The sequence below is a fragment of the Ammospiza nelsoni genome, chromosome 6 (genome assembly GCF_027579445.1).
Source record: "Ammospiza nelsoni isolate bAmmNel1 chromosome 6, bAmmNel1.pri, whole genome shotgun sequence".
In the NCBI taxonomy this organism is placed as follows: Eukaryota; Metazoa; Chordata; class Aves; order Passeriformes; family Passerellidae; genus Ammospiza; species Ammospiza nelsoni.
Window position 1 is genome coordinate 10,606,344 of NC_080638.1, and position 13,624 is coordinate 10,619,967.

General features: G+C 41.5%; 1 protein-coding gene across 1 annotated transcript; it reads left to right on the forward strand.

Annotated features, from left to right (window-relative positions):
* On the forward strand, positions 1 to 13,624 carry CAT (catalase). Its single transcript, XM_059473498.1, has 13 exons — positions 1 to 249; positions 3,836 to 4,007; positions 4,865 to 4,975; positions 6,321 to 6,451; positions 7,026 to 7,130; positions 7,466 to 7,591; positions 7,996 to 8,187; positions 8,926 to 9,078; positions 9,195 to 9,333; positions 10,354 to 10,484; positions 10,785 to 10,892; positions 11,431 to 11,517; positions 11,934 to 13,624. Exons 1-13 carry the CDS (start codon positions 184 to 186, stop codon positions 11,997 to 11,999), a joined length of 1,587 nt encoding a protein of 528 aa, XP_059329481.1. The 5' UTR covers positions 1 to 183; the 3' UTR covers positions 12,000 to 13,624.

Consider the following 13,624-nt stretch of genomic DNA (forward strand, 5'->3'; position numbering starts at 1 on the left):
CCGCTACCCGCGGCTGCTGCGGGAGGGACGCGGCGGTGGCGCAGGGTCCCCGCGGGGTGACAGCGTGACCGGGCCACGGCCTGAGCTCCCCGCCGCTGCTGCCTCCTCGCCGGGAGCGAACACAGCCCCGCCGCTCCTCTCCTCGCTGCCCTTGCTGCCTCGGGGGTCGCCGGAGACCGCAAAATGGCCGACGGGCGGGACGACGCCGCGAACCAGCTGGAGCAGTGGAAGAACCAGCGGGGTTCGCAGGTACCCGCCGGGCACCGTCGCTCCCCGCTACTCCCGCGCCTCGCATCCCCCGGGAGCCGCGGCGCCGGAGGGCGCAGAGCCCCGCGGAGTTAAGCGGGATGCGGCGCTCCGAGCGCCCGGGCGTCCCCGGGGCAGCGGCGGAGGGCGAGGCGCCCTCGGCCCGTCCCGGCCTCGCCCCCACGGTTGGAGCTGTGCCCGGGAGCAGCGAGGCACGGAGGGCTGGAGGCTGCCAGCTGGCCCCGAGCGATACGGGCGGGCAGCGCTGCCTGGCCCCGGCCGATCCTGCCCGGCAGCGCCGGGGCTGCGCTGCGCCCCAGGCGCGGGCCCGCGGGCAGGCATGGGGGCGATGTTCTTCTGTCTTAATTCGGTTTGCTGTCACGGCGGTAGAGCCCGGTGAAAATGTGACTAGGGAATAATAGAAGAGATAAAGCACGTTCAGCAGTGTGTGCAGGGCCAGGAGTTGGACTCGGTGATCCTTGTGGCTCCCTTCCAGCTCAGCGTATTCTGCGTGACCAGACCGAAGGGAATTTTTTAGGAAGAAATTCTTCTCTGTGGGATTGGTGAGACCCTGGCACAGGTTTCCCAGAGAAACCGTGGCTGCCCCATCCCTGGAAGTGCTCAAGGTCAGGTTGGACGGAGCTTGGAGCAGTCGTGGATAGTGGGAGGTGTCCCTGCCCGTGGCAGGGGGTGGAATTCAATGACCTTGAAGATCCCTTCCAACCCAAACAATTCTCTGGTCCTATGAAGTGGACTGGGACAGGTGGCTGGCTGAAATCGTAAGGGCATGTAATCAACAGAATGGCACTCAGTCATCTGAAGCTGTAGAATAGACTCCAGATATTTAGGTTAAGGTGTAAATGTTGCAAGAGTTCGCTTCCCTTCTTCATCAAATCGCTGTGACAGTTTCCACGTGTCGTTTCTGACGAAACGTGTATTTGCTACTAAATACATTTTGTGCTGGTTTTAAGTGGCAGTCTTGCAAGATGTAAGTGGATGTTTCAGTTCCCATCGGAGCTGTTAAGTCGTCTTAATTTTATTTTTTCTCTCGGTTCCCAATGGTACAGTGCAAAAACTACCTGATGGCTTGTGACTCCATCATATCCTAGCATGTGTCATAGTAGTTCCTTTTTTATCCATGAGTAATTCTTTTTGTAGGGATGTCAGCTTTTCTGTAGCAGAGCAGCGTTTGAAAAGAGGCCAAAGTTAATTTGGAGATTGGGAGGCAACCCAAAGTCTGTGTTGCATAAGGAGTCATGAGACTTTAAGATAGAAAGTAGGGAGGACTTATTAGAATTTTAAAGTGAGTTGTATGAGGTGCAAAGTATCAGTAACGCCTGGAAGTGTGTACTTTGATGTGTGCTGTTTGCCATAGCAGCGACTAAAATTCTTCTGGCTTTCCTTCCCTTCTTTTTGTCATGGCAGGTTAGTGCTGTAATGAAATACAGATCTGAAAGCTCTTACCTATCAAGGTCTGGGCTGTGTGCAGCTCCCAACCAGATTGAATCACAGGCTTCAAACAAACTCAGGTCCAAAAGTAGTGTGAGAGTTCTTCCTCAAACTGTGGTGTGGGGTTTTTTCTTCTCTGGAACTTACTTTGTGTGCCTCAACGTTATCCTGAAACTAAAGTGACTATCTCCTTCCACTAAGTAAAGGAATATTCTTTACTTCTAATGTGAACACTAGAAAGTCTGCCTACACAAAGGAGTCTACAGCCACAAAGCTGTTAATTTTTTTTTACAGCCTTAATGTCAACAAGTTGTGGTTTTAGCAACTACTTCTAGTGGCCTTAAATATTGGCATTTTAGAATAGTCTATAATAAATAAACAGTGGAAAATATACTGAGAACAATTTCTACTCTTGCATATTTCCCATAAGAAGCTATAGATAACCTTTTGATTTAAGCAGATGTTTGTTAGACTTGAAATACGAATTTGGCTTTATTTAACTTCCCTGTAACTTTCTGAACATCATGTTTATGTTTGTAACCAGTTACTTATTGTCTTTTATAATGTTTGTGCAGATTTCAGTGTAGGTGAGGATTCCAGGCATCCCAGAGGAATTGGATTTATGCTTAAAGCTTTATGCTAATGAAGTGGTGAAGCAATAAAGAACGTGGATATTTTGGGAATTTAAGCCAGCTGCAGTAGCACGTGCTGCACGTTAGTAGGAACACAGTGGAAATGCACTTATCCTCTCAAATGTCTTTTATGTGGTTATTCGTGGACCTGAGTGAAACAAAGGTGTCTGGAACTCCCTGTGTTCTCTGCCTCATCCAGAGCTCTGGGTGTGGATGTGAATAATTATTCTTTCCTTGCCTTTGTGGGTTGCCTTTTGGGGGGAATAAAGTCTTCTATCAGATGGGAATCTTGTCTGTTTGCAGTAATTAACCCCCTTAAAGCAGAACTTAGGGTAAGAATTGGAACCCCATGCAGTCACTGTTAGAATAATGAATGCTTTTCTCATCAAGAATTGCTTCTTCCTTCTCTCCACCATCCCTTTTCATTTATAGAACTTTAAAGGAGGAGGACTTGTCAGGAAGGGCTGAGGGAGTTTGTGCTGATGTGGTTCAGCTGTGTGGATGCTTCTAGATAGTGTGGATGGAGAGCCCATATGGAATTATGTCAGTTTAGTGCAAGCTGTGGTGGATTTATTGTTAGCTGGAATCTGCGACTGTTTGAGCTCACCCTGTTGAAAATTTTGTGTTTATTTTCTTTATTTTTTCCTTGGTCCTTATTTTTTTTTTTTGGTGTTCCTATAAGTCCTTTACAAGGCTCCTAACAATAAATGTACTCCAAAAAGAATTGAAAACTGTGACCAGCAGGTCTCTGGAGCTGATGTGCCTTTCTGACTACATTTTCCACAGCACCCATTAAACAGGAATATTGCCTTAGAGGAGCATATAACCCCACATGTGATGCAGATGAAGTCTTTTCTACTAGAATCTTTTAATGAGAAAGTTCTATTCTCATAATATTCTCATAAACTCAGTTCTAGTGCAGGTGTTTCTTGAAGTTGTAGGACATTTCCTGCCAGTAGAGCTTCTTAGGGTTTGTGTTAATCTTAGTCTTTCCATGGTGCAGGAGTCTAAAATGATGATTCCTCAGGTATTCCTACTTCTGTTGTTTTCCATAACTCTTCCAGACCACTACTAATTAAGGAAACCCCATTTTGGTCTGGCTGTAGCTCTTTCCTTATGTCTCTACCCCTGTACTGACAATACCTCCTTCTTCCTCTCCTTTCTCCCTTATTTTCCAGCAGCTGCTCTTGTTTTAGTTTTTTTTTTCCATCCCATATTTTTCTTGAAATGAGTTCAGTGGTCTTGACAAGAAACACTTCTGAGCCACAGAAAACATTCCTGGATTTTACATGACTTCAACTCTCCTTCTTAAATTGTCCTAAAACTTTGCTTTGTAATTTAGGTAAACATCTGTGTGTTCTGTAACTTCCCCCAGAATCTGAAGTCATTTTGCCACTTCTTGTTGATATGTTCTGTGACATGTAATGATTGAGTCATGCACATTGTGTGGCTCAGATCCAGAGGGTTTTTAATTTCTGGTGTTGAAAGTGACTTTCTCTTGCTTCCAGAAACCAGATGTCCTGACCACAGGCTCTGGGAACCCCATTGGGGATAAGCTGAATATCCTGACAGTGGGGCCACGTGGACCTCTTCTTGTCCAAGATGTTGTTTTCACTGATGAGATGGCTCACTTTGACAGAGAGAGGATTCCTGAGAGAGTTGTGCATGCAAAAGGGGCAGGTATGTTTAAAATCACATATTTTCTCTGTGTAGAATGAAAGAGCTTTTGAGTAAATGTGTAGATTGTGATGCCTAAATTACATTGTTATTTATGATTTAGTGTTACTAGCTGTAATAAATCAGTATAAACAACAGTGGTAAGACCTGGTTTAAAAGAACTCAAAACTTGAAGCACTGCAAAATTTACAAAAATGAGAGAAAATGTGGCTATAGCCCCTCAATTTCTACTGTATCTGTTGTAGTCTCTGCTTCTTCTGTCTGTTCCTCCCCATCTCTATTCAAATGTTGTTTCCATGTTACTTAATAGGGAATTTGGCTTTGTCTTCTAGTGTATGTCTGCCAAAGCAAGCTGATAATCTAATATTTAAATTAAAAAACCTTAAACCTTTAAAAAATTATTCTTGGTCTTAGTAAGGTAGAATTAGTACATTGAGTTTTGTTATGCATTGCCCTAGAAGGAGCAAATATGGGGCTGTATTTAAAATGTGATTGTACATGGGAAAAGTTCCTCTGTGGGGGTGGAAAGGGTTGTGTTGCTTCACCCAGCTTACAGATGCACCAAAAATTCTGCAACTCATAGAAGGATTAAAGAAATACCTACATTGCTCCCAGATGAATACACAGATCTTGGCAGAAGAGCATCTTCTGTGCTGGGAGCTGCTAAGAGTCAGTTAAGGAGGAGAGAAAGAGCAAATAGCTTGTGTTAAATCAGTTTCATTTTGTGAAAGAAAATGGAGTGTTTAGAGCATTGTTTAAACTGGTGTACTTCCCTTGGACTTCAAGTTGTATGTTAACAGACAAGCTAGGAGTGGGAGGAAGGTATTTGGATCTGATATTTTGAACTTGCTGTTCTTCAGGAGCCTTTGGCTATTTTGAAGTCACTCATGATATCACCCAGTACTGTAAGGCAAAAGTGTTTGAGCACATTGGGAAAAGGACTCCGCTTGCCATCCGCTTCTCCACTGTTGGTAAGGCTCTAAATTCCCTTTGTGTCTTCTGCATGTGTGCCCTGAGAGCACTGTTTGCATTGTGGGGCACTGAAGGGTGTCTGCAGTGCTTACTTCATCTTCTCTGACATTCACTTGCATGGAAGACCTTAAGCAGCTTTTGCCCCTTTCTGTCAGAGCTCTCTGGAGACACTTTTCTGTCTGAAATGTGAGAGAGAGGGCAGCCCAAGCTGGTTTTTTCTGACAGAAAACTTGCTTTGTTTCTGGTTGGATCACAGTCAACACTAATAAGTTAAATACCTATCATCTCTTATGCTGCAGGAATGTTATGGGGATGAATGATGTAAACTAAATACTGGGCAAATGAAAACAAAAAATCTTCCTTAAATAAACTCTGATTTCTTAAAGATTGGAATTCACAAACTAGCAAAATCTTAAATGCTATTTGTTGAAGCTGATTGTGGTCAGTAGCTTGTCTGATAGAAAAATTATAATTCATGATGTGGATGTATTTAAAAGGAAAGAAATCCTAATGAGGATTCAGTTCTGGAAGTATTGGAGAGAAAAAAGTAGTCCAGCAAGGCTCAGGGAGCTGCTGGCTTTGGCCTACTGGCTGTTTCCAGTCTTAAATCCCTTAGGATTTAGGGTGTCCTGAGTGTTGTACAGGGTAAGGACACTGTGTTGAGTTTGAAAAGTGGACTGCTGCTGGAGCAAGTTGTTGCATCCTTCCCTTCCCTTTGCCTGCCCTGTTTGGACACGTTCCCTCCCTGCTCGTCTGGAATACACAAGGTTTTTAACGAGGGAATGAGCGTCCTACTGATTTCATCACAATTCAGCATTAGCTGTTCTGAGCACTTCTGGAACACTTCTGCACAGGTGGTGTGCTAAGCACTTGTGCTCTGGTCTCAATTCCCATTGAAAATCCCATCCGGGGTGAAGCAGGAGGAATTAAAAGGATTACAGCTCTTCCATAGTGTTTTATTAGGCACGCTGGTTAGATTGCTACCTTTCAGATGAGAGCTTTCCCACTGGGATTTGGTGTACAGAAACAAATGTGGGTTTAGGTGATTCAGCCTTAAAATCTGATGATGTCTCTCTTAGTGATAATGCAAATTCCATTCTTAATTGGCTCAAGTGGATATACTTCATTTTTTCCTTTTTTTAACTGAGGCCTGAATGTTTGGTCGGCTTTACACTTTGAAAACTCTCAGTGCCTGAAGCATTGTTGAAAATATTCATACAATTCCTTGGTGTAGAAAAGACTGCAATAAACCTTGCCCTTTTAGGATTTTATGGCCTATTTTCAGCTCATATTTATATGCATTTCCTATGCTAACACTTCTGTGTGGTCATGTATTTCTTCAAGCTGGAGAATCTGGCTCAGCTGACACAGTTCGTGACCCCCGAGGCTTTGCCATGAAGTTCTACACGGAGGATGGGAATTGGGATCTTGTGGGAAACAACACTCCCATCTTCTTTATTCGGGATGCAATGTTGGTGAGTAAGCACAAAAGTTCATTCACATCTTGTTTTGGCTTCCCTCAGAAGCAAAAACTTGGTTATTGGTCAGATTGTCTGAACATTTTTTACTTGGAAAGATGTTCTGAAGCAAAAGTTAATAAAGAACTAAAGCTTGATAACTTAGATGGTTTCATGCTTTTCACTTGAACTTTTCACTTGAAAACCTTCTTGCCAATTCTGTTTATTAAATCTGGGGTTTTTTGGTCTTTTGGCATAAGTTTGACAGCAGCTAGCAGAGGGGTTTTCCTTGAGTGCAGGAGTTCTGCACAGATACTTCATAGTATCTCTGTATTCATTTATGAGTCACATAAACACAGAAATACAAATCTGAACAGTTTTATCTCTCACCTTATCAACCACAAAATGAAAGCATTCTTTATCTCTGTTTATTCTAATTGTGAATGTTTGACATTACCCTAATTTTACTGACTGGTCTGTGAATTAATGTGTTTGGCAGGAAGGGTATGGCAGTAGAAGATTTTTTTTCAGTGATCTTACAGCTTTGTCTTGTTTTTCTCTCTTTTTCCTTTTCAACTTCTGGACGAATTAGTTTCCCTCCTTCATCCATAGCCAAAAGAGGAATCCTCAGACTCATCTGAAGGATCCAGACATGGTGTGGGACTTCTGGAGTCTTCGCCCTGAGTCTTTGCATCAAGTAAGCTTCTCCTGTGACTTTATTTTGTATGATAAGATAATCATGTTATGACAGCAGGTTCTTAACTCTCTCTTTTCCATGTTTGATTTAGAAGTCTACATAGTCTTATTTATATTTTATTTAAATATGATTTTAAATTATTCATACTTACCTATGCTTACAGGGGAGTCAGTTTTATTTCATTAACACCTAAAGTAGAAATTCCTCAAGGAATTCCTGACAACATTAACATAACTCCCAGTGATGCAGATTAACAATAAACAAACGTAGTCTGGAGTGAAGAATTTCTCCTTGATATGCTGAGCCCATTCATAGCGTTTGATCCCTCTCTTCAGGTGTCTTTCCTGTTCAGTGACCGTGGCATTCCTGATGGCTATCGCCACATGAATGGATATGGATCACACACCTTCAAACTGGTTAATGCTGATGGAAGAGCAGTTTACTGCAAATTCCATGCCAAGGTAATGATTTTTTTATTTGAAACTATACATCATACTGGATAAAAACCATAAAGATGTGTGACTTTTCAAATTTAATTCAGGTTCAAAGGTTTGTGGAGTCCTTGTTGAGTATCAGTTTCATACCCTTAACCAGTAGGAGAGGCATCTCTCTTATTCTATCATTTACTAGACTGTAAGAAACTCTTATTTGGGCATCTGTCTCTTGTTAATGGAGCACTATCAATGAACTGATTTTTATCTGGAAGGCAGCTGTTGAATGTACTATAAATCTAAACTCAAGTTACTGGAAGTCAGAACTTGGACAGTCTCATTCTTGGATTATAAACCTTGTTAAAATCCATTCTTGATTAATCATCTCTGTAGTACTTTCTGCATCCTGTAACTGGTGCTTGCATTGCTTTTAGACTGACCAGGGCATCAAAAACCTTTCTGTGGAGGAAGCAGGAAGATTGGCTTCTACTGATCCTGACTATGCCATACGGGACCTTTACAATGCCATTGCCAAGGGGAACTTTCCCTCATGGTCCTTCTACATTCAGGTTATGACCTTCGAAGAAGCAGAGAAGTTCCCATTTAATCCTTTTGATCTGACTAAGGTATGTCTGATAATTCTGGGAATATTCAGTTTCAGGTAGTTTTTAAGTGTATTCTTTATTGTAGAGCCACGATGAGCTAGGAATTCTGGAGTGAAGCTGTAGTTGTGTTATATCTGATGTTACTTTTCCTCAGGGAAATATGGGTAGGGCTTGATTCCAGGCCTGCAGATCCCATGGCACTTCAGAAGTATGATCTCAGATTAGAGTCACACCCTGAGCGTTGCTGGTCTCATTTTGTCCCACTTCCAATAGCTGCTCCTAGGAATGCCTCATTGAAAGATGACAACATAAACTAGCGTTGCATAAACTCTTTTTTTACCTCTAACACCATTCACCCCAAGTGGCTGAAGACCTTTGAACTTTAAAAGTGCAGCTCAGATGGCAAAGAAAATGCCAGTTAAGCCAGTTAAGCATTTTGAAGGAGCTGAAAACATTTGTGCCACCAGTTCCACCCACGCCCTGCTTCCCTAGGCAGCTTTTCAAGGGCCTGCGGGTATTTCGTTCAAGTACTCAAGTGCTGAGATTATGCTGGGATGGTGAAATAAATTGCATTAATAATCTGTGTTGATTGCAGAAGGCTTCTGAAAATAAGACATTCTTCAATGTTTGTTAAGAGAAAAGAAACTCAGTAATGTGTTTTATTAATCTAGACTGAAATCAGGTGAATTCTGCCTGGCGGTTAAGCTGCATAATACTGTAATAATGTTGATTTTACTGGATGTGTGTTGTGTCTTACAGGTTTGGCCTCATGGTGACTACCCTCTCATCCCTGTGGGAAAGCTGGTCTTGAACAGGAATCCTGTCAACTACTTTGCAGAGGTGGAACAGATGGCTTATGACCCTAGCAACATGCCTCCTGGAATTGAGCCCAGCCCCGACAAAATGCTGCAGGTAAACAGGAGGTGTGACCTGAGGAGCATTGGTTACTTTGCTGCTTATGAAAGCTTTGAGTTGACATGCCCCAGTGTTTTACAAGTGGTGGTTCGTGTTTGTGCTCAATGTTTTAGGGGCGCCTCTTCTCTTACCCTGACACCCATAGACACCGCCTGGGCCCCAACTATCTGCAGATCCCTGTCAACTGTCCCTTCAGAGCCAGGGTGGCCAACTACCAGAGGGATGGGCCAATGACTGTTTCTGACAACCAAGGTAGCTAGCTTTCAATATAATAATTTCAATATAATCATGCTCAGGCATGGGCTACTGTGTGCCCTTCAATTCATAGGGGGCTTATGATCCGTGTTTATTATCTTTACGTACTTGTGTAGAATGCTTGTAGATCTTCTCTGTTAATCCAGTAAAGGAGACTTGGGATATTCGGGTACGAGATGAGGAGTTTGTTTGAAAGTATAAAAAGCACACAAAGCTTAGGATGTGTTTAAAACTTAATAGAAGGGTCTTTAACAGGAAAGCAGTTTGTGGAAGAATACCTGCAGTCAGGTTTTAGAGACTGACTTGGCTCAGTCCACATCACTAAACTGTTTTGCTTTCAGATTTCTGAGAGATTGTGAAAGACAAAAGTGAAAATGCCAAGAGTAGAGCTGTCACTTTCCCTCTACTGAGCAGCTTCTGTTCTGTCAGGGTTTGCCCAATAGTGGCTGTTTTCCACCTGAGAGTAAACAAGGATGTACTTAAGCTGTGGCTCATGCCAAAATATGTGTTCCTCTGGGCTATGAATTCAGACACGTGCTGGGGAAGGAGAGGGAAACATTTGAAAAACAGGAACTTGAGGACAGCTGCACTTGTCCCAGAACAGATAATGAATTTATTTTTATGCAGTTCTCTTAGTTCACTAGGTGTTTAAAATACACCCCCTACACAGGGAAGCATTGTAGTACTTCAGATATGTAAATGATTGTGTTTTTATGCTGCCTTAAACTTCAGCCACGACTTTCTATTATAATTGAGAAATATTGTTGTGGCCAGGTTTTCTTATTTTTGAATCAATATTCTCTGAAAAAAGCTGTGGAAATTCTCTTTGTAGCAGGTGCTGTGAAGTACTGGCTTGAAGGTGTTGACAGAAAAATGCTGGCAGCTGTTTTTAATAAAATGAATCCTGTCTCAGTAATTGATTTAGATTCCTCCAAGCAAATAACATCCTCTGTCTTCTGATTTCCTTGAAAGTGCTCCCATCTGATTGATTTGGTTTGGGGATTATTTTTTTCCCAGGTGGTGCCCCAAATTATTATCCAAACAGCTTCACTGGTCCTGAGGATCAGCCCCAGCTGAAGGAGAGCCGCATGTTTGCTTCAGGGGACGTGCAGCGCTTCAACAGTGCCAATGAGGACAACGTGACCCAGGTGGGGCTGTGGGAAGGCTTTGTGCTGCTTGGCACACAATGAGGAATGTGTAGGGTGTGCGTTAGTGTGAGTTCTCACAGAATCTGAAATTCAGATTTTGGGCATTGTTAGGTAGAGGCTCTGACTTGTTTTCTTGCCATTAGTGTCTGGAGAAGTTGTTGGCATATTTGCCAAAGAAAAACCCTGACAGATTGGATGCCTTTTAAATGTTTTGCGTATTCTAAGTGTTGCTTGACTAGGAAGTGAAAGCTATTTTTATTCACTTTTGGGACTATCAAAATAAACCTTTATTTCCTTTAGGTGAGAGAATTCTACCTCAAAGTGCTGAACGAGGAAGAGCGCCAGAGGCTGTGTAAGAACATTGCAGAACATCTGAAGGATGCCCAGCTCTTCATTCAGAAACGAGCTGTAAGTGCCTTTCGGTTTATTCCAGGTTTTCTATCAGCCTGGTAACATTTTCATAATGACTTCTGGAAAGGAAGATCAGGAATTCTCTGAAAAGGCTGGATTTTTTCTTACTCTGGAATTCTCATACTTAAATATTTGCCTATTTACACAATATAGCATCAGTATATAACATGTTAAAGTAACTTGTTCCTGGGGGGAAGAATGGGACAGGTGTTGAACAAATGTTTAGCTCGGTGTTTTAAAAATCAGATGACTGCCAGAGTAAGGTTTTGCTCTAAACAAGGAGAAGCAATGAGGGCCAAGGAGGGATTGGATCCTTATCCTTCCCAGGGCAACTTTGTTTAAATTGGGAATGAGCTCTGTGTGGCATAACAGAAATCGTCTTTGGAGATGTTCATGTCTTGTTTATAACTGATCAGAATTAAACTTTTCTTCCTTATGATACCTACTGCTTGTAGCCCAGGAAGTGTGGTAAAGAACCCTCTTGAAATGGAGGAAAAAATTCTTACCGCCTTTTCTGTTTTGTCTTCCTGTGCAGGTGAAAAACTTCCATGATGTTCATCCTAGTTATGGAGCCTGTATCCAGGCTTTGCTGGACAAATACAATGCTGAGGGTGGGAAAAAGGTAATGATTTTTGTAGTTGCATTTTGACTGGCTGTGAGTTATTTTGGCTTCTCTTGTAAATCCAAGGACATGAGAAATTAGTCTTGATCCCCATTTGCGCTAAAGGCCAGAAGTCAGTGCTTACAGAATTGTAAAATAAGACAGTCCTCTAATAACAATTAAATGTTGATTAACTGGTGGTGTACAAAGACTTTGTTTCAGTTGAGGTTTGTAGGGTTTCTGGAAGGTAGCTGTACATGATATAAAATGTGTTCAGGTTGGTTACCCACCCTTTGAGATGGTAATGAAAAATTGCCACAAGCCTTTCTTGGGCTCAGTACTTGCTCCAAAGAACAACTCAGTTGATTCAGTTTTTTCCTGCAGGTCTTTACTTTAAATAGAACTTGATCTGAGTTTTTCTCTTGCTTTATTTTCAGGATGTAATTAGAACATACACACAGTCCGGAACTCATATGTCTGTCAAGGAAAGATCTAACCTGTAAATCTGCAGAGAGCTGCTCTGAATTTTGCATCCTTCCAGCTGCACAAGAACCTGTCCAACACTTCAATGAATGTAGCAGACTTGTCCCCAAGCACATTTTACAGGTGTGATTTACTGAGCTTTCAAGTGCTGTCTGTACTCAAGACCAGGTAACACAAGCTCCTATCCTAGTGCCTTTCAACACTAGTGCTTTACTGCTTGATAATAACTTAGGGGATTTTTAAACAACTCATGGATAAGAAATTGCCTTCATTTCTAGGAGCAAACAGAAATTTAATCAAAATACTGCTTCATTTTTTTTTTGTTGTACAACTTTCTTGGCTAAATCACACAGTAGAATTTCTATAAGGGCAGTGTGGTTGCCCTCATGGAGAAACTGCTTAAAAAGTTGCTGCTGTTCAGTATTTCTAATAAAGTAATTACCTGTCGGTATTTATGAACACACCTCTTGAATTTCATTTCTGGCCTTCCAGAAGTAAAATGATACCCAGTACCTTGAGTAAAATGTTGGTATATCTCATTCCTTATGAGTCAGACAAAGTTAATTACAGTTTCATCTAAATACAGTTCAGTCTTATTCCCAATATATATTTTAAGATAATCTTTGCTTACTAATGCTGTGTTGGGATATAACTGACATAAGGGAGGTAGCAAAGGATATTTTCTTATTCCATGCACTGTTCAGCTAAATTGATTACACCTTACAGCCTTTTCAGGGGTAGGAGAATAAAGTGTTCTTTCTAATCTGTAAGACTTTAAATAGAAAAATATTAAACATGCCAAATGTTAATAAATAAACCTTCTAATGCATTAATATTGAAATTCAAGCTCAAAAAATTTCAAAACCATTCCCAGTGGTTGCTGAAATTCTTATTTTACTGCAATAATCTGCTGTTGCTATTTTTTGATCAAGCCAGGGCTAATTTTTAGGGTGATCCTTTCATTAAGGCAGCATGTTTGTACAAATGTCAATATCTAGCAAATATGTCTAAAACCTGATTTGAGGCATGCTGTAATGTTACCCAGCATTTGCAGTTTAGTTAAATAGTGCAAAAAATCTTTGGACCCCAGTTACGTGATAATTATTATCCAAGCTAAATGCAAAGTATTTCAAAGTATACTGCTCTTATCTAAGGCAAATGTAAAAAAAAATCAAATCATAGCAGTTTGGGGGTGATTTGTCAATAATCACTGCATTTCTGGGTCTGCCCTGAGTTGTATTTGACTGGGATTACTTCCTGGTTTAAGTGTGAATTGCCAGGAATGGTGGCAGGTAAAGGAGAGTAGATACTAAATGCTGTTCTGTTAAATTTTGGAGAATGTTACTTGCTTTGCAATTCATTTATCTACCAACCTCTTGTGAAAAATCAACTGGGGTAGAGGTGCAGTAACATAATATGAACTGATAACCTACTGTATTCTAGGATTACATTGGCTTTTTACCTGATCAGGCATGTGGGATTATCAGGCATGATGATTGGGTGGGAATATTTTGTGCTGGAGAGAATCCTGACAAGTTTTGGAAAAGAGTAAACAAGGCCTGATCTTCTAATTTTGTGTCTGCTAAGTGATTTATATTGTTTTCTTTTATTTCTGAAATAAATGGAATGAAAAATCTCTTGGCAA

What these genes read in the sequence shown, in the direction of transcription:
- CAT (XM_059473498.1), top strand. Translation starts at nt 184, where the DNA reads ATGGCCGACGGGCGGGACGACGCCGCGAACCAGCTGGAGCAGTGGAAG. An exon ending in TGTGCATGCAAAAGGGGCAG is followed by an intron (nt 4,008 to 4,864) that starts GTATGTTTAAAA and finishes GCTGTTCTTCAG; the next exon opens with GAGCCTTTGGCTATTTTGAA. An exon ending in GACTGTTTCTGACAACCAAG is followed by an intron (nt 9,334 to 10,353) that starts GTAGCTAGCTTT and finishes TTTTTTTCCCAG; the next exon opens with GTGGTGCCCCAAATTATTAT.